The sequence below is a fragment of the Oenanthe melanoleuca genome, chromosome 12 (assembly GCF_029582105.1).
Source record: "Oenanthe melanoleuca isolate GR-GAL-2019-014 chromosome 12, OMel1.0, whole genome shotgun sequence".
Classification (NCBI taxonomy): Eukaryota; Metazoa; Chordata; class Aves; order Passeriformes; family Muscicapidae; genus Oenanthe; species Oenanthe melanoleuca.
The window spans coordinates 17,897,723-17,923,077 of NC_079346.1; the positions used below are offsets into that span (position 1 = coordinate 17,897,723).

A 25,355-nucleotide genomic window follows, 5' to 3' on the forward strand; every position below is an offset into this window, starting at 1 on the left:
TGGGAAGCTCCAGAAAATAACATCTCCAAAGATTTGCAGCTCATGAGAAAACTTGGTAAAAATGCTGCTTTTGTTAGGAAACAAAGGAATTTTGTGCCAGGATGAGATTACAAGAGATTTTATAATATTGTGGTTTGATGGGTAATTTATTTACCCAAATAAAACCACCTGAAACTGATAATTTTCCCTCAAATCTGGTGTGAGATACCTGGGGGTGTTTGTGGTGTGAGAGGGAGGTGCAGACATGATGGGAGAGCAATTCTCCATTTCCAATTTTCTCTGTGATAATTGGAGATATTTGTTATCAATCTGAGCCCCAAAGTGACCTTGTATCATAGATTTATGAGTAAATTATTAGTTAGCAAAATCACAGAAATGTCAATGACGAGATTCTGCTGGTTTAATTTAGGAAAAAAAAAAATTATATATTTTATATATATATATATTTATATTTAACAGGCACCAACTTGCTTGTTTTTTGTGAATGAAAATCATACAATGAAAAATTGTATTTTCTGTAACATAATGCTGAGATTTGTGGATCTTGATGCTTTAGCCACAATTAAAATTTTTCTCCTGACCTTCTTCTGTGTGCAATCACTCCATCCAGCATTAATTACAGAACAATTATGGGAATGTATCATATTCCTTTGAGGAGCTTTTGCAAAGCTAACTGCATTTCTTTATTTTTTTAATTTTTTAAAAGTACATTTCCTCCATTCCCCAATTGTTTCATTAAATTGGTCTTTGAGAGGACACTTTCTGTTCCTTTATTTGAAACCACAGCCCTGTCTGGGATGTGTTATCCCCTTATTTGAATAAATAAAAGTTGTCTCTTCCTTTCACTGAGGGATTGCACTTTTGATGAAGGCATCATTAATCCTCTAAGTATTATATTCATGCTGGGCCAGTAAATTGGATTTCCATGCTCCAAGCTCTTGGCATCCCCATGAAACCCAAATCACAACATCTCAGCTGTGTTGGAGTTTTTAGGAATCCTGTTTAAAGACAAGGATTTCTTTACAGGTTTTGCTCATTGAGTTCCAGTGCCATTTCAATGACTCTTGACAGCAAAGCTTTAATGTTTTTCTTCCCAAATCATGCAGGTTTGGGGTTTTTTTTTTTTATATTTACAGTGGCAGTGGTAAAACACTGGCACAGCACAGAGAAGGTGGAGGTGTCCAAGGCCAGGTTGGACAGGGTTTGGAGCAGCCTGGGATAGTGAAAGGTGTCCTGGCATCCACTAGAAAAGAAAATGAGCTTTATAAGCTCCCTCCCAACCCAAAAAGTTTGATGATCCTGAGATTTGAAATTCAAGAATCCAGCTCATCTACTTGGACTGGGGTCTCAAAACAGCTAAAGTAATTTTAACAAGAATTGTAATTGTTGGTTTTGTTCTGCCAGACTGAGACTTCTGAATCATTTTGTAATCTTCAGAGTGTCTCACCCCAGTAAACAGCTTGTATTTATTCAAGGCATGTAAATAATTCCACCAATTTACTGTGCTAATTTAATTTACCCTGCAGTTATACCTCTTCCAGGAGGTTGAAATCTTCAAGCTAGTCAGGGTTTATATATATAATATATATATATATATATATATATATATATATATATATATATATATATAATATATATAATATATATATATAAAATTGGCATGCAGAAAAGATTCTTTCAACAGTCAAATTTAGGAATTAATTGCCTCTGCTCTGGAGTCTCTGAGCTGTTGGTTTGTGTTTTCTGTTTTCCATAACCTTCTCCAGTAACAAAATGTCAGGGTTGGAGTAGGGTGAAGATGGTGTCAGATTGTTGTCAAAGGTGCAGGGTGATAGGCAGGAAACCATGGGGAGCAGCAGGGGAAATGCTGATCAAATCCTGGAGAGAAAAGGGGGAAATGCAGTTGTAAGTCTAAAAATTCATTTTGACAAGTCTCTTGATCAAAAGTTCAATTGTGATTCTCTCCATTATGGTCTGATTCCTTTTTGCCAGAACTGTGGTTGCTTCATCCCTTACTGACAGCCTGACAATAATTATGAAAAAAAGAAATTGTGAAATTTTTGACAATAATTGTGAAAAAAAAAGCAAAAACAATTGTTCCCCAAAAGCCCAAGTTTGTGGCAGAGCCCTTTGCCTGCTTTAGTTTTGCTTGTCACTGCTCAGAAACTCAGAACACAAAGGATGTACCTGGAGATTAGAGATGTGATTTATCTGTCTACAGGAAAACAACCTGAAATCCATGATAATTTCTCTCTCCTCCTAATGGAACCCCATTATTGAGGGGATTCTGATGATGTAGATTTAGTGAAGCCATCATGGCTCTTTCCATCTTTTTTATCATTCCCCTTTGGTTTGGGTGTTTTCCATGAAGCCATCATGGCTCTTCCCATTTTTTTTATCATTTCTCTCTGGTTTGAGTGTTTTTCATGAAGCCATCATGGCTCTTTCCATCTTTTATCATTTCCCTTTGGTTCAAGAGTTTTTCATGCAGAAGCCATCATGACTCTTTCCACCTTTTATAATTTCCCTTTGGTTTTGAGTGTTTTTCATGAAGCCATCATGGCTCTTCCCTTTTTTTATAATTTCTCTCTGGCTTGAGTATTTTTCATTACACCATCATGTCTTTTTCCGTATTTTATCATTTTTCTTTAGTTTGAGTGTTTTTCCATAAAGCCAGCATTACTCTTTCCATATTTTGACATTTTCCTTTGGTTTGAGTGTTTTTCATGAAGCCATCATGGCTCTTCCCATTATTTTTATAATTTCTCTTTGGTTTGAGTGTTTTTCATGAAGCCATCATGGCTCTTTCCATCTTTTATCATTCCTCTTTGGTTCAAGGGTTTTCCATGAAGCCATCATGGCTCTTTCCATCTTTTTTATAATTTCCCCTTTGGTTTGAGTGTGTTCCATGAAACCATCACAACTCTTTCCATCTTTTATCATTTCTCTTTGGTTTGAGTGTTTTCCATGAAGCCATCATGGCTCTTCCCATATTTTTTATAATTTCTTTTTGGTTTGAGTGTTTTCCATGAAGCCATCATGGCTCTTCCCATTTTTTTATCATTTCTCTTTGGTTTGAGTATTTTCCATAAAGCCACCATGACTCTTTCCAGATTTTGACATTCCCCTTTGGTTTTGAGTGTTTTCCATGAAGCCATCATGGCTCTTTCCATATTTTTTATAATTTCCCCTTTGGTTTGAGTATTTTCCATAAAGCCATTATGAATCTTTCCACCTTTTATCAGTTCCCTTTGGTTTTGAGTGTTTTCCATGAAGCCATCATGGCTCTTTCCATATTTTTTATCATTTCCCCTTTGGTTTGAGTGTGTTCCATGAAACCATTATGAATCTTTCCACCTTTTATCAGTTCCCTTTGGTTTTGAGTGTTTTCCATGAAGCCATCATGGCTCTTTCCACCTTTTATCATTCCTCTTTGTTTTGAGTGTTTTCCATGAAGCCATCATGGCTCTTTCCATCTTTTTTATCATTTCCCCTTTGGTTTGAGTGTTTTCCATGAAGCCATCATGGCTCTTTCCATCTTTTATCATTCCTCTTTGGCTCAAGGGTTTTCCATGAAGCCATCATGGCTCTTTCCACCTTTTATCATTCCTCTTTGTTTTGAGTGTTTTCCATGAAGCCATCATGGCTCTTTCCACCTTTTACCGTCCCCCTTCACTTCGTGTGTTCTTCCAGCCCTTCCCTCCTCACCCACCCGCCGTTTTCCCCGCTGTGCACGCTCTGCTGCTGCAGGAAGCCGGTTTGCAGGTGGGTTTTCACCCGTGTGGCTGTCTCTTGGCAGGACATTCCGGCCTGACTTCGTGCTGGTGCGGCAGCACTCCTACAGCATGGCGGAGAACGAGGATTTCCGCAACCTGATCATCGGCATGCAGTACGCCGGCGTGCCCAGCGTCAACTCGCTCGAGTCCATCTACAACTTCTGTGACAAGCCCTGGGTGGTGAGTGCTGCTGCCTTGGAGAGGTTCTTTAGCAGGTTAAAGTGGGGATTTATTGGAGGCCTTCCACAACGGTCACGAGTTTTTCACACAATTATCAGTTTGGTCCATGCACATATCAGGGGTTAATCCTCCAGTTACAGCTGCAGGTCATGTTTGCTGCTCCCCCAAATTCACTTTTGTTTGTAATTTTTGGGGCCTGAGGCACTGAGGTGTCCCTGATTCCCCGGCCTAGAGAGGAATTGTTTTGTCTGACCAAAATGTGGACACTCTACATGGAGTTTCAGAGTTATGAATGCAGCACAGGATCTGAAAACTATAAAAGCTGAATCCTAAGGCATTACTGCACCTGGAAATTTCCTGAGCTTGGCAATTTAGCTTTCTTTAATTGTATGTTTCATTCCCCTTCATGAACATTGATTATCAAACTTCCCTCGCTGAGCACTGAAATAGTGGAAGGATTAAAAACCGAACTAAGATATTTAAATAACTTTTTTTTTTTTTCAAAGAGCCACTGTGGAGAGAGAGAGGAAAAACCTTTGTAGTACAAACAGAGAAATAAGTGAGGCATCCAACGGAAAGCCTCCCCACTGCTAACATGCTTCCTCAAGTGAGGAAAGAGTGTTTATTCACAATTTGTCTGGGAAAAGCAAGCTGAGAATATTTCTCATATTTGTGGTTTGGAGCATAATTTGAACAGGCTCTAGCCAGTGTTTTCCTCATTCCTGTGACATTTTTGGGGCTGTGCTTTAGCAAGGGAAGCTGAAGGGGCTCGTTGCCTCCCTCGAAAGCCCTTTTCATGCTCCTGTGCCTCTGGTAGGAGCTGGTCCTTCCAGTTACCCTGCAGCACTGGGGACCCTGCAGAGCCTCTGGTCTCTGCCAGTTCCAGTGCAGAAGCCAATGCTGCTCTACTTTTACAAGTTTTGTAGAAATGGAGGTAGAATTTGGTGGTCCTTTTGGTTCATAAAGAACCAAACATTAGCAGCAGTGAGTTAAAATGTGGTGCTGTAGAAGGTGCTGATCCACAGTGCAGTCACTGCTCCTGTAATTCCATTGTCCAACAGCTAACACAACTTTAAAAACTCCCACTTCTTATAAATAGCCAAAACTTCATTTTTTCCTCTGGTATCTGGGTAAGGAAAGAACAGTTGTCAATATTTTTCACACTGCAGGGAAATTTTACTACAATATTTTTTTATTGCCTTGAAGATGTAAATTTTTTAATACTTACTATGAAAATCCCTCCAAACAATTGTCAGCAGTTTTTAACACATACCTCTTTCAGCTCACTTTATTATCCTTTTATGCTGCAGTAAACTGCTGCAGGGAGGGAATAAATAATTGATAGAGCATTTACAACTTCTCAGTACACACTGTACATGGCTGAATTCATTATTTTAGTGCATCACATTTTCCAGCTGTGTGGCATTTCCCAGTGCTTGGATCCAATAAAGCTGGGTAGAGAGGCAAAGCCAGTAGCTTTATTTATATACAATAAAAAGTAAAGGAATAATTCCTCCTTGCAGACTGCCATATCTGTGTCTCTGTCACTTTATCACTGCCCTAGGTGGGTCCTAGTGAGGAGTGTGGGCTGTTGGTGTGAGCACAGAAATGATTTCTGGACAAACACCAGGGGCTTTGTTTGGCTTTTTAACTTGAATATCCTGCCTTGTGTTGTTGGTGGTGCTGGGAGATGTAGAGACCACTGAGAATATACCAGAGCAGCATGAAATCCTCATCAGATTTAGGAAGGGAAAACAGTGGAAGAACTCACAGCCCCTGGGGGGATTTTTGGGATGTCTTGTGCAAGACCAGGGGTTGGACTTCAAAGCCCACTGTGGGTTCCTTCCAACTCAGGATGTCCTTTGCTTCTATAAAGCCCCCAGGGGGTAAAATCCCATTAGCTCAGCCAGCTTCATGGGTGCTCAGATATCAGCAGAATCCTGGCACTTGGTTTGGCCAGCATCATCCTCTGCCCTGTTTGGTTGGACCAGTCTCGTGTGTGCTCCCTGCCTGGGGGAAATCCCTGCTGAAAATTGTTGTGGGTGCCTGGGAATGCACTCCTCAGTCTGCTGCTGCCTGCTAAAATTTAGGGTAAACCCACTGTGCTCCTACATGGCCATGGCCACGGTCATGGATTTACCCCCTCTTCAGAGCATGGCAGGGATTTCTTCCTGCACACCAGTCAACACCAGTGCCCTGATATTTGTGGGGAAGTTCTCTCTATTAACCTTGCAAGTGCAAAAAGCCCCGTGGAAAATGGGGAAGCAAAACACTACACAAAGCCATGAGTAATAATCTTTATTAATTCATGAGAAATAGATTGACTTTCCTGCAGGTAAAATGTGGAGTGGCAGAAGAGAATTACAACTTTGATAACAGCAGGGGGAAAAAGGGGGTGTGCACTAGAATGGGCCTTAAAAGGATGGGAAATTATGGAGTTAGCCATGGGCAATGAACCTTCCTTATATCAGAGCAAAATTAGGAGTGGTGCAGAACTGCTAGGAGGGGAAGTCAGGGAAGTGAGAGTGGTTACAAAAGGGCTCTCAAATAAAAGGAGAGTTAGAACTCGATGTACAAGCTCTTTGGGTTTTAAATTAATGTGCCCTTCACCGTGTCAGGTGCTTGGTGATTTTGGAACACACAGCTCCAGATGTAAAACACTTTTCAGCTCTGAGGGCAGATTCACACTCTGTGCCACAAACTGCAGCACCTGCCCTCAATTTTCCAGGAAAGCTCTTTTTGTACTCTTGCTTTCTGTTCATTTGCCAACAGACAGTGAACAAATTTGTGTTTGATCTGAGGTGTATTATTGAAAGGTGGGGTGTGGTGGGACGATTCAAGAACAGGTTTTAAAGCTTGTATTCCCTGGGGTCAGGGCATGCACAGCTCCTCCAAATGCTCAGCAGAAGTTCAGAGCTCTGTGAGGAGCTGGGCTGTGAGCAGCCAGGTGGAAGGAGATGTTGGAATGAGTGTGAGTGGTGAGATGTTTGTGCTCTGAAACATGTTCATGGTGTGGGGCTGTTACAGGGCTCAGGTTATTTCACTTCTGTGATAACACTTAGCACTTAGCTCATGGAAAATTCATGGCCCTGGCTCCAGATGGATCTCACTTAAATGCTGCTAAGGATGTCAGAAGGCTGGGGGGAAAGCATGGGTTTTATAAATAAAGTCTTAAGTTCTTTATTGCTGAGCTCACACAGAGCTGTGGAGGAACCATTTCAAGGTTTCAAGGATTAAAACTTTATTTTTTTTATTAAAACTTTAGAGTGTTTCAGTGCAGGGGCATGTTGCAAAGGAATTGTCTTGAGCATGAAATAACCCCTTCAAACAAGACTAGAATTTCACCTGGTTCAATTTACAGCTACACTGAGTTAAGGTGAGGCAAAAACATCCTCTGTCCTTTTAGGGTTCCCAAGTCACCTCACAATTCTACTTGTGTTTAATGATGCCCAGATCCTGCTGCAAAACATTTATAAAAAGAAAAAGTAAAGAGAACAAAAAAAAAAACCCAGCATCATTAATTATCCAAAGTCAATATTTAGTACAATTTAAATTATCTGTTTTCCTTTAGAAAATGTCATTCAGGAAATAAGGGAGGCTTCCCTTAACTGAGCTCAGGAGCTTGTGTGCAAACTTTCTCATTGTCCCTGGAGGGATTTAGGATTTAAGTTCCACAAGGATGTGGAACTGAAGGACAAGGGTGAGTGGTGCACTTAGGAGTTGATGGTTAGTGCCTGGTCCTGGTGATCCTAGAGGGCTGTTCCAGCCTAAATGATTCTGTGGTTCTGTGGAGATGTGTGAAGTAATTTTGGGGGCCAGAAGGAACTGGGAAATGTGGTAATGGTATCAGAGCTTCCAGCATTAGGTAGAATTCTTTAAACTGGGGAAATAATATTTTAAATCCACCCCCCCCCAAAAAAAAATAACATGTATTAAAAAAATACAAAACAAGATTTTCCAGTGTCCTGTGTTGAATTTAAAAAAAAAAAATAAATCTTCCTGCATGCATCAATTCATGCAGGATTTTTGTAATGATTGATGTGGAACTTGCATGCTGAAGGGTTTCCTTCCATTGAACCCTGCTGGATTTTAGCTTGAGTTGCAAATACTGGTGATAGGGGTGCAGTATTTTTGGAACACCCCAGTTTATTCCCTGCCTGCCCCACTGTGTCCAGCTTGCTGATAAGTGGAGTCAGGCAGGGAGGTGGAGTTGAGAGACCCCAAAGAGACAAACTGTGATTTCTTTGTCAGGGGCTGCAAGTTTCCATGTCCAAGGCTGCTGCAGATGGAATAAAGGGTTGGGTTTTATTTCAGTTCAGCCTGACTGTGATGTGATAATTACAGGCATTGCAGGGGCTGGCTTGGTGCTTCAGGTTCTTTCTGACAGTGATAAACCTCCCAGCCCTGCAGAGACTCCAGAATTGCTGGGCAGAGGAAGAAAACCCTCACAAAATGAGTTCCAAGAGCGCAGTTCTGGTTCCTTTAGTGCAGAGGAAAAGCATCCCAGCCCTGCAGCTGGCTGCACATCTGTTCTCCTGGGGGCTGCAGGGCTGGTGGGGAGGCTTCCAGCATCTGGGTTTTCTGGCCACAGCTGGCAGGGAGGAGAGAGCTGGAAGGTCCTGGTGTTCCTGAGCTCCAGGTGGGAACCATCCTGTGCTGGAACACCTCAGATGTCCCACTCTGCCCCATTGTAAGGATTTATTGTTCTCAGGGCTTTGAAATGGTACAGAAGTGCCACAGAGCACTTGGCTTTGCCAAAATTCATTTCCTTGCTCACCCAGAGCCATCCTGAGGGGAGGCTGGGTATGGCTTTGTGTCAAACCTGGTGGTGTTGTAAATCTCACAGTTGCTGTTTGTTTCTTTTCCTTCAGTTTGGGAGCAGACTGCCAAACACTTTTCTGCAAGTTTGTTGATATTTTCCTTGTTTTGCTCCTCTTGCCAAGCTTACACAATTCTGTGACTTGATGTGTCGTGTTCTGCTTTGCATTTCTTTTGCAGATGCTTTTCTACTTATCTGTCTTTCTGCTCTAACTGGACATTTCCCTTCTCTGGTTTTACCTTATATTATTGGAAGGTCTGTTTTAGCTGCTCTTTCTTGCTATTTGATGGTTTCTAGTTCCCTTCCCCACCTTGTTTTCTCCTCTGTGCTGCTGCTCCAAGTTGGTCTCTTGTGCTTTTTCCTCTCTCAGTTACACTTTAAAAATCTTGAGCAACAGATTGGGGCACTGGCAGGACATTTGTCAGGACTCTGCAGGGAGGAGCAGAAAAAAAGACATGAGCTCTGTTCCTTCCAGCTTCCTGTTGACACAAATTATTGAAGCTATGCTAATGGGAGACACAACCACACAGAGGAGATTCAATTTTGTGTCAAAGCATCTTCTGGAGAGCAAACAACAAACATGAAAATGAATGTCTGCAAGAAGAGAGGCATTTTGAAAGCCTACTTGCTGTAAACCTGGGAGATTTTCAGTGCTATTCCACGATGGGTTTAAAGAAAGAAATCCTGAATGTTTATTTCACTCCAAGAAAATCCTGTGCTCGTTAGCAAAAGTGAGATTTGTGCAATAATGCTGAGCAATGGGATAGAATTTGGCTCTTTTATATGCCAGTGGGGATCTTCTTAAAGGTCAAGGCTGGAGAGTGCTTACCTGCAATCTGGCTGCAGCTCAGATGGGGAAGACATTTAGGGATGCTCAAATGTAATGTCTGCCATCCTGACAAATGCTGGGGACCTTGAGGTGTGTTTTAATCAGTTTTATGGGTTGCATTGGATCAGACCTGGAGCCAGCACTGAACTTTCTTGTTTCCAGCACTCTGGCAAGGTGGATCTCACTGAGAGGTGAAGGCAGGGCAGCCAGGGGGTGCAGTGACCTTCTCCTGCCCCAGCACTGCTGAATTTCCCTTCTGTGCCCCAGGACTGGAGCAGGAGCTGTGTTCTCTCCCAGGCAGAGCTGCTTCCTCAGACACCAGGACATGGCTTGAACAGCCCCTGTGATGACATGTGGCTGTCTCTGTATCAAATCCCACAGCAAATATTTGCATCAGTGGCCAGTTTTGTGGCCTTTATTCATAGGAATTCTGGATTTACAGAAGGGTGTTGGATTTACAGATTTCAAGTCAGAGGCTTGTGCACTTCCAGGGCAGCCAGAGAGCAAAGAAACAAACAGGTGCTTTTCCTCCAAGCAGAACTTTCTCAAGAATAAAAAACCTCCATAAAAACCTGAATAAAACCTGTTTTAATTCTCTGTGAAGATCCTGGCCTCTTTGCCCAGTCTGCCATTTAAAGCAAAACATGTTGATGGATTTGTCGTGCGAGAGCTGAAAGCAAATTCACAAAACTGTGTCAGAAGGAAGGTGAAAACATTGTAAGCTTTTTGGCCAAAAGACAATTTAATACCAGGTTTGAACATTCAACTGGAGCAAAATTCATAAATATAAGTTTAAATGCATAACTAGAAATCTAAACACATTAAAACTGGTAGTGTGTTTGCTTTTTGCATCTCTTTATAGAGCTGGTTTAGTTTAATCTAGCTTTGGAATAGGTAGGGAATACTCCAGTCTTGGAATATGAAGGGAATGTTCCATCCTTCCTTACTGATTTTGCTTTCCTAAAATAAATAAGGTCACTTGAAATTCCTGTTAAAAGAAAAACGGAGATCTTTAAATAATAAATAAATCTCAGTGTGGTGATGATTTTTCTGTTCCATACAGGCAGTAATTCTCTCAGCTCTGTATTTATCAATCCTTGCTTGTACTTACAAGTGCTTTATATATAAACTGAGTATGGGAATATTTTGCTTTGACCAGCACTTACTGCCATCAGGATAATTTAATGCAAAAGTAGACTCAGATTTTTTGACAGCTTTCCTGAATTTTGTAGTAGGTTGTTGCCACTTTTCCAAAAAGCAGCAGTGGGAGCTCTTGACATCCATTACAGACTTTCATTGCATTGGACATTTCTAGGGGCAGAAAATTCAAATGGACTTTTTAACTGTTTCTTACTTTCTAGTGAAAGAAACTGTGCTCACAAAGAGGCTGTAAATATTCGAAACAGGACTGTAAAGCTGGGGTCCATGTCCTGTGTATTATCTGCTGGTCCTGCTACAGTGGAGACTCAGAAACTCTTTTTGTGCTTGGTTAAGGCAAATATCCACACCTGAGGGCCAGATTATGGAAATTAACTTTGATTTCTTGTGCAATCTTAATATGTAATTACAAAGGGAAGCTGTGTATTAAATCATCTTAGAAAAGCTTGTTTTTCAGATAAAAGCTGGGTTATATCTGCTTCTTTGGTGTGTGACTGTGGTGACTCAGAGCTGAGCAGGATCAGGGGGTGAGACTCCCCTTCTGACACAGGAACTTGTCCCATGCAGGAAAATCCCTGAGCTGTGCTGGCTGCACCAGGGCAATCCCAAATCCCTGCTCTCCCCCAGTGCAGCTCTCCCACACCATCTCCCACCAGCACTGCCATTCCCCTCTGACAGTCCTGGCTATTCCACTTCCATCCTCAGCTCCAGCTCCCTCTGAGATGGATGCTAAGTGTCCTGCTTTCTTTTTGGGGTGTGTGAGCACCACCCCTGCTCTCTGAGGTGTTTTTAGTGGGTGGTTCAGTTTAAAATGTTGTGAAATCCCTGTTTGGGTATCCCCACCCCAAGGAGTCCCCTGGCTTTGCCTGCTGGGCCTAGCAGAGCTTGGCTGGTGGTGTCTGAGGAATGGCATCCTGCAAATCCACCCTGGAAATCTCCACTATGGAAACCCATCCTGGAAAAATACCATAGAAATCCCCACTGTGGAAATCCACCCTGGAAATCTCCACCTGGAAACTCACCCTGGAAAAACACCCTGGAAATCTCCACCTGGAAACTCACCCTGGAAAAACACCCTGGAAATCTCCACCATGGAAACCTTTCCTGGAAAACTACCATGGAAATCCACCCTGGAAATCTCCACCTGGAAACTCACCCTGGAAAAACTACCATGGAAAACTACCATGGAAACCCATCCTGGAAAAACACCCTGGAAATCCATGTTGGAAATCCACCAGGGAAATCTGCCAAGGAAATCTCCACCACAGAAATGCACCCTGGAAATCTCCACCATGGAAACCCATCCTGGAAAAACACCCTGGAAATCTCCACCATGGAAACCCATCCTGGAAAAATACCATGGAAATCCATCCTGGAAAAACACCCTGGAAATTCACCATGGTAACCCACCCTGGAAAAATACCATGGAAACCCACCCTGGAAAAACACCCTGGAAATCACCACCATGGAAACCCACCCTGGAAAAACACCATGGAAACCCATCCTGGAAAACTACCATGGAAATCCACCAAGGAAATCTCTACCATGGAAATGCACCCTGGGAATCTCCACCATGGAAATTCAACCTGGAAATCTGCCCTGGAAAAACACCATGGAAACCTACCATGGAAATCTCCACCCTGGAAACCCACCCTGGAAATCCACCGTGGAAACTACCCTGGAAAAACACCATAGAAAAACCACCATGGAAACCCATCCAGGAAAACCACCACAGAAAAGCACCACGGAAATCCACCCTGTTAAATCCATCCTGGAAATCCATAATGGAATTCACCCTGGAAATACACCCTGGAAATCCGTCACGGAAATCCCCAGCATGGATTTCACCCTGGAAATCCACCAAGGAAATCTCCACCATGGAAATCCATCCCGGAAAACCACCATGGAAATGTCCACCCTGGAAATGCACCTTGAAAATCTCCACCATGGAAATCCACCCTGTTAAATCCATCCTGGAAATACATCAAGGAATTCACCCTGGAAATACACCCTGGAAATCCATCACAGAAATCTCCACCATGGAAATCCCCAGCATGGATTTCACCCTGGAAATCCACCAAGGAAATCTCCACCATGGAAATCCATCCCGGAAAACCACCATGGAAATGTCCACCCTGGAAATGCACCCTGGAAATCTCCACCATGGATACCCCCAGCATGGAAATGCACCCTAGGAATCAACCCTGGAAATCTCCACCCTGAAATCTATCCTGGAAATCCATCATGGAAATCAGCCTGGAAACTCACCCTGGAAATCCATCATGGAATTCACCCTGGAAATGCACCCTGGAAATCTCCACTCTGGAAGTTTCCAACCTGGAAACACACTATGGAAATCCCCACCCTGGAAATGCGCCATGGAAATCCATCCTGGAAAACCACCATGGAAATGTCCACCCTGGAAATGCACCCTGGAAATCTCCACTATGGAAATCCCCAGCATGGAAATGCACCATGGAAATCCATCCTGGAAAACCACCATGGAAATGTCCACCCTGGGAATCCATCATGGAATTCATCCTGGAAATGCACCCTGGAAATCTCCACCCTGGAAATCCAGCAAGGAAACCTCCACCTTAGAAATCCACCCTGTTAAATCCATCCTGGAAATCCATCACAGAAATCTCCACCATGGAAATCCCCAGCATGGATTTCACCCTGGAAATCCACCAAGGAAATCTCCATCCTGGAAAACCATCCTGGAAAACCACCATGGAAATGTCCACCCTGGAAATGCACCCTGGAAATCTCCACCATGGAAACCCCCAGCATGGAAATGCACCCTGGGAATCTACCCTGGAAATCTCCACCCTGAAATCTATCCTGGAAATCCATCATGGAAATCAGCCTGGAAACTCACCCTGGAAATCCATCATGGAATTCACCCTGGAAATGCACCCTGGAAATCTCCACTCTGGAAGTTTCCAACCTGGAAACACACTATGGAAATCCCCACCCTGGAAATGCGCCATGGAAATCCATCCTGGAAAACCACCATGGAAATGTCCACCCTGGAAATGCACCCTGGAAATCTCCACCATGGAAATCCCCAGCATGGAAATGCACCCTGGGAATTCACCCTGGAAAACCACCAACTCTCCGCCATGGAAATCTATCATGGAAATTCATCCTGGAAATGCACCCTGGAAATCTCCATCCTGGATTTCGTCCTGGAAATCCACCATGGAAATCTCCACACTGGAAATCCACCCTGTTAAATCCACCCTGTAATTCACCAAAGAAATCTCCACCCTGGAAATCCACCTTGTTATATCCACCCTGGAAACCCATCATGGAAATCTCCACTCTGGAAATGCACCCTGTTAAATCCATCACAGACTTCTTCCTCTACAAGTTTCATTGAACTCAGTATTTTTATGGACACCTCCTATTTGAACTGGACCTCCTCTGTAGAAAACCCCACAAACAAGAAAATCTCTTTGTGATGCAGTGAGAAATGCTTGAGCCCAAGGCCAAGTCCCATCACAACAAACAACAGCACAAATGTTTCCCTGGTCAGAACTCCCTGCTCCCAGAACACTGGAATAAAGTGCATTTTCTCTCTGCTGGAAGAGCACCCAACCTCTCACTTCCATAAACTTTATTCCTTCTCTAAATTTTCATTCCAAAACAAAGGGATCCTGAAGGCCTCTCCATCCAGGCCTCATGGTATTACCTTTTGCTAATTCTTTTATACCAGGCATGTCTTGATCTGTGTTCTCCCCTTTTATGCTCATGGGCTGTTTTTCTTCATTTTAATCTTCATGTCTTCCTTAAATCCCAATTTCCTCACAGTTTACACATTTTTTCAGTGCCTCTTCCACCAGCCAAGGTGTCTCTCCTTGCCAGATGCCTTCTTGCCCAGCCCTGCAAGCCAGGAGATGTTTTTATGTCTCTCACTGTGACCCTTTTCTAGTTCTCTGGGATTTTTTAAATCCTGTTTTTCCAACTATTGTAGAAAACTTTTTAGTTTTTTCTCTCTCATGGATGCACTCTGCTAATTTGTAAGCCAGTTCATGCAGTTCTTCCAAGGGCATGAGGTTTTTATTTAAGGCTTTTTTTTTTTTTTTTTCCCATCCTGTAGAAGCCCTTAATGGCTTTCATCTCATCAGCTGTAATTCTAATGTGAAAATATTCCAGCAGTTAATTACAGCAGTGATTAGCAGTGGGAGAGCTGTGCCTCTCATGCTGCAGGGGAGGTGCAGGAGCCCAGAAAATGCCCTTGGAAATTCTGGAGAGCTGGAGCAGACAGCCCAAATCCCTCTGGAAGGGCCAGCACACCCCACAGGGGCTGAGCAGCTCCATCTCAGGGGGTGCTGCAAGAACCCCAGAGGGTGGGGAGCGAGCTGAAAGTAGAGAGGGTGAGGAAATATCAGCAGCAGTCCAAAAGATGCTGCTGATCCCAGGGCAGGGCTGGAGGGGAAAATGCACCAGGGATAGATCTCATCTTGGAGAGGCAGAGATCTCCTTGCTCCTGTGCAGGCTGGGCTGCAAAACCTCAGGGAACCTCTCACCTGTGCTGTAAAACTCTCCTTGCAGGGTGCAGGGAAACAATCCCTGCATTCCCAATCCAGCTGTGGTGTAAAACTCACCATGCAGGGTCCATGGAAACAATCCATGAATTCCCAGTGATATAAAACTCACCTTGCAGGGTCCATGGAAACAATCCATGAATTCCCAGTGATATAAAACTCACCATGCAGGGTGCAGGGAAGCAATCCATGAATTCCCAGTGATATAAAACTCACCTTGCAGGGTGCAGGGAAGCAATCCATGAATTCCCAGTGATATAAAACTCTCCTTGCAGGGTGCAGGGAAGCAATCCATGAATTCCCAGTCCAGCTGTGGTGTAAAACTCACCATGCAGGGTCCATGGAAACAATCCATGAATTCCCAGTGGTATAAAATTCTCCTTGAAGGGTGCAGGGAAGCAATCCCTGCATTCCCAGTGATATAAAACTCACCATGTAGGGTCAAAGGAAGCAATCCTTGCATTTCCAATCCAGCTGTGGTATAAAACTCACCATGCAGGGTCCATGGAAGCAATCCATGAATTCCCAGTGATATAAAACTCACCATGCAGGGTCCATGGAAACAATCCATGAATTCCCAGTGATACAAAACTCACCATGCAGGGTCCATGGAAACAATCCATGAATTCCCAGTGATATAAAACTCTCCTTGCAGGGTGCATGGAAGCAATCCATGAATTCCCAGTGGTGTAAAACTCACCATGCAGGGTCCATGGAAACAATCCCTGCATTCCCAATCCAGCTGTGGTGTAAAACTCACCTTGCAGGGTCCATGGAAACAATCCATGAATTCCCAGTGATATAAAACTCACCATGCAGGGTGCAGGGAAGCAATCCATGAATTCCCAGTGATATAAAACTCACCATGCAGGGTGCATGGAAACAATCCATGAATTCCCAGTGATACAAAACTCACCATGCAGGGTCCATGGAAACAATCCATGAATTCCCAGTGATATAAAACTCACCATGCAGGGTCCATGGAAACAATCCATGAATTCCCAGTGATATAAAACTCTCCTTGCAGGGTGCATGGAAACAATCCATGAATTCTCAGTCCAGCTGTGGTGTAAAACTCACCATGCAGGGTGCATGGAAACAATCCATGAATTCCCAGTGATATAAAACTCTCCTTGCAGGGTGCATGGAAGCAATCCATGAATTCCCAGTGATATAAAACTCACCATGCAGGGTGCAGGGAAACAATCCATGAATTCCCAGTGGTATAAAACTCACCTTGGAGCATCCATGGAAACAATCCATGAATTCCCAGAGGTATAAAACTCACCTTGCAGGGTCCATGGAAGAAATCCATGAATTCTCAGTGGTATCAAACTCACCATGTCAGGTCCATGGAAACAATCCATGAATTCCCAGTGGTATAAAACACACCATGCAGGATCAAGGTAAGCAATCCTTACATTTCCAATCCAGCTGTGATATAAAACTCACCTTGCTGGGTGAGTCTGGGCTGACTTTGGGAGTTTGAATTCTTGCATGGAGCTGTCAGTCAGCTCCTGCTGGCAGGGGAGGGTGTCAGCTGCAGCCAGAGGTCTCCTATGAGGTATCAAATAAAGAATCCAATGTGTGTGAACTCAGCCCTCTGGACAAGTATTCAGTGCTTGCTAATGTGCAAGAGAAGAAATGTTGACCAATCTCAACAAAGAAGCACATGGAGGGCACAAAAAGGTAGCACAGATGCTTCCCAGGTAATAATAATTAAAACTACAGCAATATAATATTAAAATACATACAAATACTGTGTTTAAAATGCATATAGGGAAAAATCTTGGCCAAAGAGAACTTCCAGCTCTTTCCACACAGCTGCCTCATCCCTCCTCCCTTTGAAGGATCTCAGATATTTGTGTCTCAGTTTGTTGGCCTCCAAGCACCCCTGTTTGTGCTTTGTGCTTTTGAACATCTCTCACCCTCACAAGATAATCCAGCCTTTGTGGAATGGCCAGCCACATTTCTGAGCCTCAGCCTGGAAATGGACATTTCAGCCTGGAAAATGGACACTTCAGGTCATTTTTCCTGGAGCCATCTGAAGGGATGAAGAAGTCAATGTGTCATTTTCTTTGTTAAATGCCAAAAATTGTAGCATGACCAGCCCACAATGCCCTGTGCAGGACCTTCCCTTTGTGCATTGAAAGGGGAAATCCCATTGCAGAGGCCTCCATCCCTGCTGAACAATGAGGTCATGCTAGAAAATCAGAATTTTTTACTTCAGGAACTCCAGCCACCAATTCTGATGCTCATGAATGCATCTGGAAGGAGGCAAGTTTATGGCTGGACTTCCAGAGGTAAACTGGTATTTGGTGGAATTTCTTCACTCTCAAGGTGATCCCACACCTTAGAGCAGACAGAGATGAGTTGAATCTCAGCTGAAAATGATTTTTTTTTAATGACAGATTGAAGAAGTGTTCACCCATCCAAGTTTTCCTATTAATCCTGCTCCTAGAGAATGCCAGCTCCTATGGGTGGGTGTAACAGACTATGCAGAGAATTTGGGGATTGTTTTAGCAATTTGGAAATTTATTTAGCTCCCAGGAAACACTAGGTGGCCAGCTGGAGTTCTCAACCTGCAAAGAGGACAGATAATGAACCCTCCAAAAAAGGGAAATCTCTGATGGAAATGGTTCAGCAACACCCACAGCCAGGTCCTGCCTGAGCAGGGAGCAGGTGGAGGAGATGCAGCTCCTTGAGTTAAAACCCTCCTCAACATCCCAGGAAATTCCCCCCTGGAATGGGCAGTGCTGAAAATCCTCCAGCCTGGCAAGAGGCACGAGCAGCTTTCTGCAATTAATTAGCTCTAAATATCACATCTGGTTCTCTTTGAGGGAGAAGTTGGTGTGGTTTGGTTTGCTCAGGAGCAAATCCTCTCAGAGATGGCATCCATGGAATTAAACACATTTGTACTCCTCAACAGTGATAAGCAAAGTGATTGTCTCACTCTGTGAAAATAAAAAAAGGGATTTTGGTAACTCCTGCTTGGTTACAGCATGACCTGTGCAGTCAAATTTAGAGTTCCAGTCTCAGGGTGGTGAAACCCCAGAAAGATTTGATACAAAATGAAAGGGAATAAGCAGTTTGCTGTATTTTGTTGGGTTTTTTTTACTAAATATTTCTTCTCTGTGTAACACCTTGTTGGAGAGGAGAAAAAGCACAGCTGTCACTGTCCTGTTCTGTTCTAAAAGAACCATCCTGGCCTGGGTGTGGAAGGATTTTTATCCTGACTAGAAAAGAGCTGACAATGCAACAAATGCTATGAAACTCAACCATTTTCCCTTTAAAATGATAATCTGCAAACTGTAAATTCATGTACCTGAGGTTTTTGGTTTTTTTTGACTGAAAATAGGATGCAAAGTTGGAAAATGAGAAGTAAATTCAGCTTGCTAAATTAAGATATTTTTTCCACTTTCTTGGCTTTTCCTTAAGATATAAAAATTACTTCTGCTGAAATACCAAGCTCCAGGAGCTGGGGGATTTTTAGATTATCATGGGTTTTGATATCCATATAAAATACTTCAGTGGCTCTGTTAAAGATTTTCTATTTCATGAACATCCTATGTCTGTAAACATTTAACTTTGGGTTAGATAATTCAGTAATTTATCATCTGAATAATGATGCTCCTGCCCAGGACTGGTGTTCAGCTGCTGGAAAGGAAAATATATATAGTCCAGATCCCACTTAAAAAATGATAGAAGGTCATTAAAACTTAAATGAAATTCTTCTTTATAAACAGCTCAGCATCAATCAGGGAAAATAATAAACATTTATGGCAGTTTATGGATATACAATTGGAATGCTGAAATTCTATGTACATTGGGGCTGAAATCTACTTATCCCACTGTCCTGGTTTGGAGGACAGGTGTCTGCCAATAAAGGCAGGAGTTTCTCTTTGAAATGGAAAATGTAAACCCCCTCCCTCCAAATTATTATCATTTTGAAATTAAGGAGCTCTCAGGCAAAGAGATGGGAATTAGGAATAACAGTTCTTTACTAGGAAAATTAAACTAGAAATGCAGTATTACACAGAACAATCCCAGCCCTGCCAGAGTCAGAATCCAAGCTGACACCCGTCAGTCAGTCAGGGTGTTGGCACAGTCCCATTCAATGGTGGCTGCATCCTCCTGCAGGGGCAGATGTGGTTCAGCTGGAGCAGTGCTCCTGGAGAAGGTGCAGTTTCCTCTGAAGCTCCAGGGATGATGTGGAAAGGTCTGGCTTTCCTCTGGAATCCAGTGCAAAGAAGGTTCCTTGGTGTACCAAATGTCAGTTTTTATCTGGGTAGGAAAGGCTTGGCTGCTCCCCTGGCTGGAGCATCTCCCAGTGGGATGATGGAATTTTATCAGCCATGCCCTGGGACTGAATGGGCCAGCAGCAGATGATATCTCCTGGAGGGAGGGTGGGCTGTGGAAAGATAAAGATGATTGCCCAGCTGGTTTAAAGCTGGCCCATGAGCAGATAATGTGTGCCAGGAGATCAGGGGCACTGCCCCAGCTGGGTTAACAGATGGGGACAGAATCCACATTGCTGGTACATCCTGTACTGCAGCACAAGACACACACCTGCTATTTCCCAGCTGCATTACTGGACTAGAGGACACTTTAGAGTGATGCATGTCTTATCTGTGGTTGATACTATGTTATTTTAAGTGAACATGCATTTGCAAGCAATTAATCTCAATTACAGCTTTCTTACCTCTAGCATGAATGCCACAACCCCTACAAAAACAGCCATTTCCTCACTGTCTTTTGCTCCCTTTCAGTGAAAATGGAAAAGAAAGTAAGGAAAGAATCACAGGAAATACAATCATATTATTTAATTTTGGAGGTTTTTACTTAAAGATGGGTAAACAGATTTGTTTAAACCTAACAATTGCTTGGCAAAAATAATGTATTTAATAGTAAGTATTTTCTTGTGGAATTTGGCTCTTGGATCAGAACAGAAATATTGAGTAAGATGTCAGGAATCCTATTCACAAACCACCTTATTTTGGTAGCTGTGATAATATTTCCTTTCCTTGGGGCCTGATTTGCACAGCACAAAACCCAACTACAATTTCTTGGGCTTTTGGTGAAGACTGCTCATCATTAAGGCATTTTTCCACTGGCCTTCCAAATTTAAAGATGGATTTTACCAAACCTAAGTAAACACCACTAAATTAAACAAGTCCCCCCTGCCAGCTGGAAATGCAAGCCAAGCTTTCATGGTGTTTTTGTTTTTTTCCTTTAAACAGTTTTTGCTCTCCCTGCCCCCTGAGCCTCTCCTCAGAGTAGGTATTTTATCTCATTATGGACAGAGTTCTCTTGTTCTGTGCTTTCTGTGCTGGTTGCAACCAGCAAATCCCACTATTCAAAGTGTTGTGCTGAGTTGTTTATGTCCCATGCTGGCACAGGGACAGCTGAACACATCACAGGCATGGCTGGGCCAGAGCTTTGGAGTCCTGGAACAGCTCTGGCCTTTGGCTGCCAGAGCCCTCCTGCTCCCTGGAAACCTCAGGGGTGATTCAGTTTTCCAGCTCTTACCAGAGGAGACTTTATCTGCTCAGCAAAGAGAAAGAGCAGCCCCAAATCCATCTCTGTTTAATAAAGAATTCTCATTTTACATGTTCTGTGTGAAGCTGCTGCAGTCCAGAGCACAGGTAGGAAGGTGTGTCATGGGAGCAATAATAGAATATTTTATCAGAATATTCCATAAAAAACATGAATGGAAATGGGATAACATGGAGCAGTTTAAATTATCCCAATCTTTGGTGGTGGGGCAAGGGTGGCCAGATGTTATATCAGAATATTCTATAAAAAATTTAATAGAATGGGATAACATGGAACATTAAATCATCCCCATCTTTTTGGTGGTGGGGCAAGGGTGGCCATGTGTTATATCAGAATATTCTATTAAAAAAATTAATAGAATGGGATAACATGGAGCATTAAATCATCCCCATTTTTTTTGGTGGTGAGGCAAGGGTGGCCAGGTCTTTTATCAGAATATTCTATAAAAAGCATGAATAGGAATGGGATAACATGGAGCATTAAATAATCCCCATCAAGGATGACCACGTGGGAATAGCTCATGGCTGCAGCTTGGGAGATGAAATTTCTCCTGTTTGTTCCTCACCTGACCTGTTAGCACAGCACAGCTGCTTTCATGTCTTTGCCAGCACTGCCAAATCAATGTCAGGGAGGTGCCAGCCACCAAATGAATGGTAAATATGCCTGGGCTCCAGGTTTGAGGTGACAGAAAAGGAGAAATTAAAATGATTTCATCATCACAGAATCATCTTCAAACATACAGACAATGAGCTATCTGAAATCCAGTGTGCCCATGTATTTAATTTCCTGTACCTGTGAGATCTTAGCTTTTCAAGGTGTTTTTCTGTGTTGATCTGTAAGTGAAGTCAGAGCTGGGGTGTGTTGGAGAGGTGTGTGAGGGTGAGAGAGGCTGAGTGTGCTGAGCCCCTGGATCTGTTTATCAAACACCCAGGACAAGATGTAAAATGTCAGCATGAGCTCATTTGGGCCCAGTGTGCTTTCCCTCCTGAGCTCTCTGTTCTGTTCTGCTTTGTTTTGCAGTTTGCCCAGCTGGTGTCTGTCTACAAAACTCTGGGCCCAGAGAAGTTCCCTCTGATCGAGCAGACGTTCTACCCAAACCACAAGGAGATGGTAGGTGCAAGCAGCAGGGCCAAATCTGCTCTCTGTGCCTGTCAGACAGGGGCTGGGATGCACAATTCCCTCTTTTCATTCACTGGCTACTCCAAAAGCCATTTTGGCAGGGGGTGGGACAGGGTGACCCCTTGAAATGACCGTGATGCTGAGCTGAGGGTGCTCAGATGGGATGTGCTCATTTCCCAGCTGCAGATCTCAGAGACATTAAATGAAAGACACTGAACAACTCTGAAAGTGCAGGAGCCACTTCCAAGGTTTGTTTTCCCTCCAGAGCTTTCTGGTGCTTTCAGGGTTTGCTGTCTCTGGGGATGATGCTCTGGGCACTGCAGGGCTTTGGGCTCTGCCAAAACCAGGCTGGCTGTGACTTGTGATCTCCAGGTAACACGATTCCCAGTGCTCTACAGACAGAAAACCAGCCCAGATGAGCTGCAGGGTCCAAGGAGCACCTGGATGATGGCTTTAGGTTTTTAGGGTGTGCTTTAGTTTTAGGCAGCAGTGAGGAGCAGGGAGTGGGACACAATGTTCCTTAAGGGTTCCTTCAAACTTGAGACTGGCTATAATTTTATTGAAAAGTGCAGGACTTTGGGTGCCTTGCTAAACTGCAGTCCACAGAAACAAAGAACATTTCATTTTGGGGCAAGAACTGACGTGTCAGACACAGAAGTTGATGTGGAATATTTTTCTGAGTGTAACAACCCTGTGAGTGGTTTTCCCTGTTTTCATTCCTCTACATTGCTCATTAAAGTCAGAACTTATAAGTTTTTTTCTCCTTTGTTTGAGCTTCTGAACGTTGTTCTCACAGCCAAGTAATTTTTGTTTTACATATTTCTATGGTAATGAATGTTAATCCAGAGGAAATTAATCCATTTGGGCATTGCATTGCCACTCAGAACAGCAGCAATAGCTGCCTGTGATGGAACTCATTTGTTTGGGTTTATTCCTCTTGAAGAAAGGGTCTGGAACTTTGTGGCTTGGGAAATAACCAGGCAGTGTGGTACAGGACAACATTTTGTTTGAGTTTCTGGAGTGGGTTGTAAGATGATCTGGCAATCAGAGTCTTCTGATGCTGGACTGGAATCCTATCATGTTATTTAGTTTGGGGTTTTCAGCACTTTATCAACTGCTGGCCTCGTCTGCATTTGTTGATGCAGAATTTGACAAATACAGTTTAAATTTTTCTTTTTATGTTCCTCTTGCTTTTTCTCCTTCCCTTTTTGTCCTCTGGACGGGAACCTGGAGCTGTCCCCCCTCCAGTGCAAACAGATTAGGGGGAGAGAGGGAAAAAGCCCCAAATCTCTGGGCACTGGGTGCCAGGGGTGCTCCTTTCATCCCCTCTGATCTGTGCCCAGGCTTCAGGCAGCCCGAGGTAAACAAACAAAGATCCGTTCTTTTGTGTAAAAATGGAGCTGCTTTAATGAAACACTTTTTGAAACAGAAACATTCATCCCAGACTGATCACAGAAAAACGCTGTGAGGCTTTTGAACTCATGGCTGGTTGAGTCATATCTACAGCCTTTCCCTCAGTAATTAGTTCCCTTGATTTCATTGCATTCCCACCTCTTCTGTTCTCTCTGGAGCAAAAGCAACACGGCTTTTTCAACTTCTTAATTGCTGAACAATTTAATTCAAACTGAACTGGGACGTTGAGGAAACACCAGCAATATTCCAGATGGTGATTTTCCCCCCTGTACAGTCTCCCTTCTCTCTTCTTTTCCCTACTCTTATCAAAAGTCATGATTAATTCAAATTAAAGTCAAATGTTGTGCCAGGCTGTATTTCTGCTCTACCCTCTCATGTAGCACAAACACAGTTTCAAGAAGTAAAAAGAAAACATTGTAAAAAGAACCTGCTGTTGATAAGGTATCAATGCCACTACAGTAAAAATCCTGATATTAAAATAACATATTCAGAATGCCACATCTTAGTCAAGCCTCTTGAGAATCTTCCTCAGGGAAAATAAAATCTCATTCTGTTTTTGTAAAGCTTTTCTTGCCACATTTATTGATATGAAGAGGGAAAAGAAATAAATCTTTGTACCATCCATTGTGGAAAGTTTGGGCAGATTTCTGCTCAGCCAGAAATCCAAGTAGACAGACCTTAATTGTGAAACACCTCACATGGGATATTTTATAGCAGGATAAATAGAAAATGTTTTTAAAACTACTTGTGGGATGCAATTTGTATTACAGCCTGTCCATAAATATCAGAGAAAGCATTTCTTTGTGCAAGGTGCACAGAGAAGGCAGTCTGGGCTGGCTGAGCTGGGTTCTAATTGATGCAAAAATGAAATAGCAGAGCTCTGGTGAGTTAAAAAGCAGAAAAAACCTGTTTGCTGTAGAGTGTTATCCAAAAGGCACCATCCCATCAAAATGGATTTGGAGAGAAATGCTACAGGACTGGTATTGAATATTAACCACTGAATATTAACTACTGAATATTAACCATTGAATATTAACTACTTAATATTAACCACTGAATATTAACCACTGAATATTAACCATTGAATATTAACCTCTGAATATTAACCATTGAATATTAACCACTGAATATTAAGTACTGAATATTAACCATTGAATATTAACTACTGAATATTAACCACTGAATATTAACTACTTAATATTAACCACTGAATATTAACCACTGAATATTAACCATTGAATATTAACCTCTGAATATTAACCATTGAATATTAACCACTGAATATTAACTACTGAATATTAACCACTGAATATTAACCTCTGAATATTAACCATTGAATATTAACCACTGAATATTAACTACTGAATATTAACCATTGAATATTTACCTCTGAATATTAACTACTGAATATTAACCACTGAACATTAACCACTGAATATTAACCTCTGAATATTAACCACTGAATATTAACCACTGAATATTAACTACTGAATATTAACCACTGAATATTAACCATTGAATATTAACTACTGAATATTAAACATTGAATATTAACTACTGAATATTAACCACTGAATATTAACCATTGAATATTAACCACTGAATATTAACCTCTGAATATTAACCTCTGAATATTAACCTTTGTGCTTATTAAGCTCTGTGGGCTTCTCTAGGAATTAGTTTGATCTGACACAAGGAAACAAGCATGGCTTTGAATCTTTCTGAAAATGAGTGATATAAATGCACAGCACTCTCAGTAAATAGCTCTGCCAATACTGTCACTGCAATATCAACCCATTTTAGGAAGAAATGTAGCTTTTATTCTTTTTGTTTCATTTATGTAAGCCTATGGTCCAAATTGTTATGGTAGGAAATTTTTGGTTTGTCTTGAGTAAAGCAGGAAACAAGCTGAGCTTTACATTTGGCAGCACATAGATATGGTTCTAATTTAG

General features: G+C 42.5%; 1 protein-coding gene across 1 annotated transcript in view; it reads left to right on the top strand.

Annotated features, from left to right (window-relative positions):
• Positions 1–25,355, top strand: part of SYN2 (synapsin II) — a 160,825-nt gene that overhangs the window by 62,237 nt on the left and 73,233 nt on the right. Inside the window, exons 4-5 of the mRNA XM_056501290.1 lie at positions 3,800–3,956; positions 21,892–21,981. Of these exons, the coding sequence (XP_056357265.1) occupies positions 3,800–3,956; positions 21,892–21,981 (247 nt within the window). The remainder of the gene's footprint in view (positions 1–3,799; positions 3,957–21,891; positions 21,982–25,355) is intronic.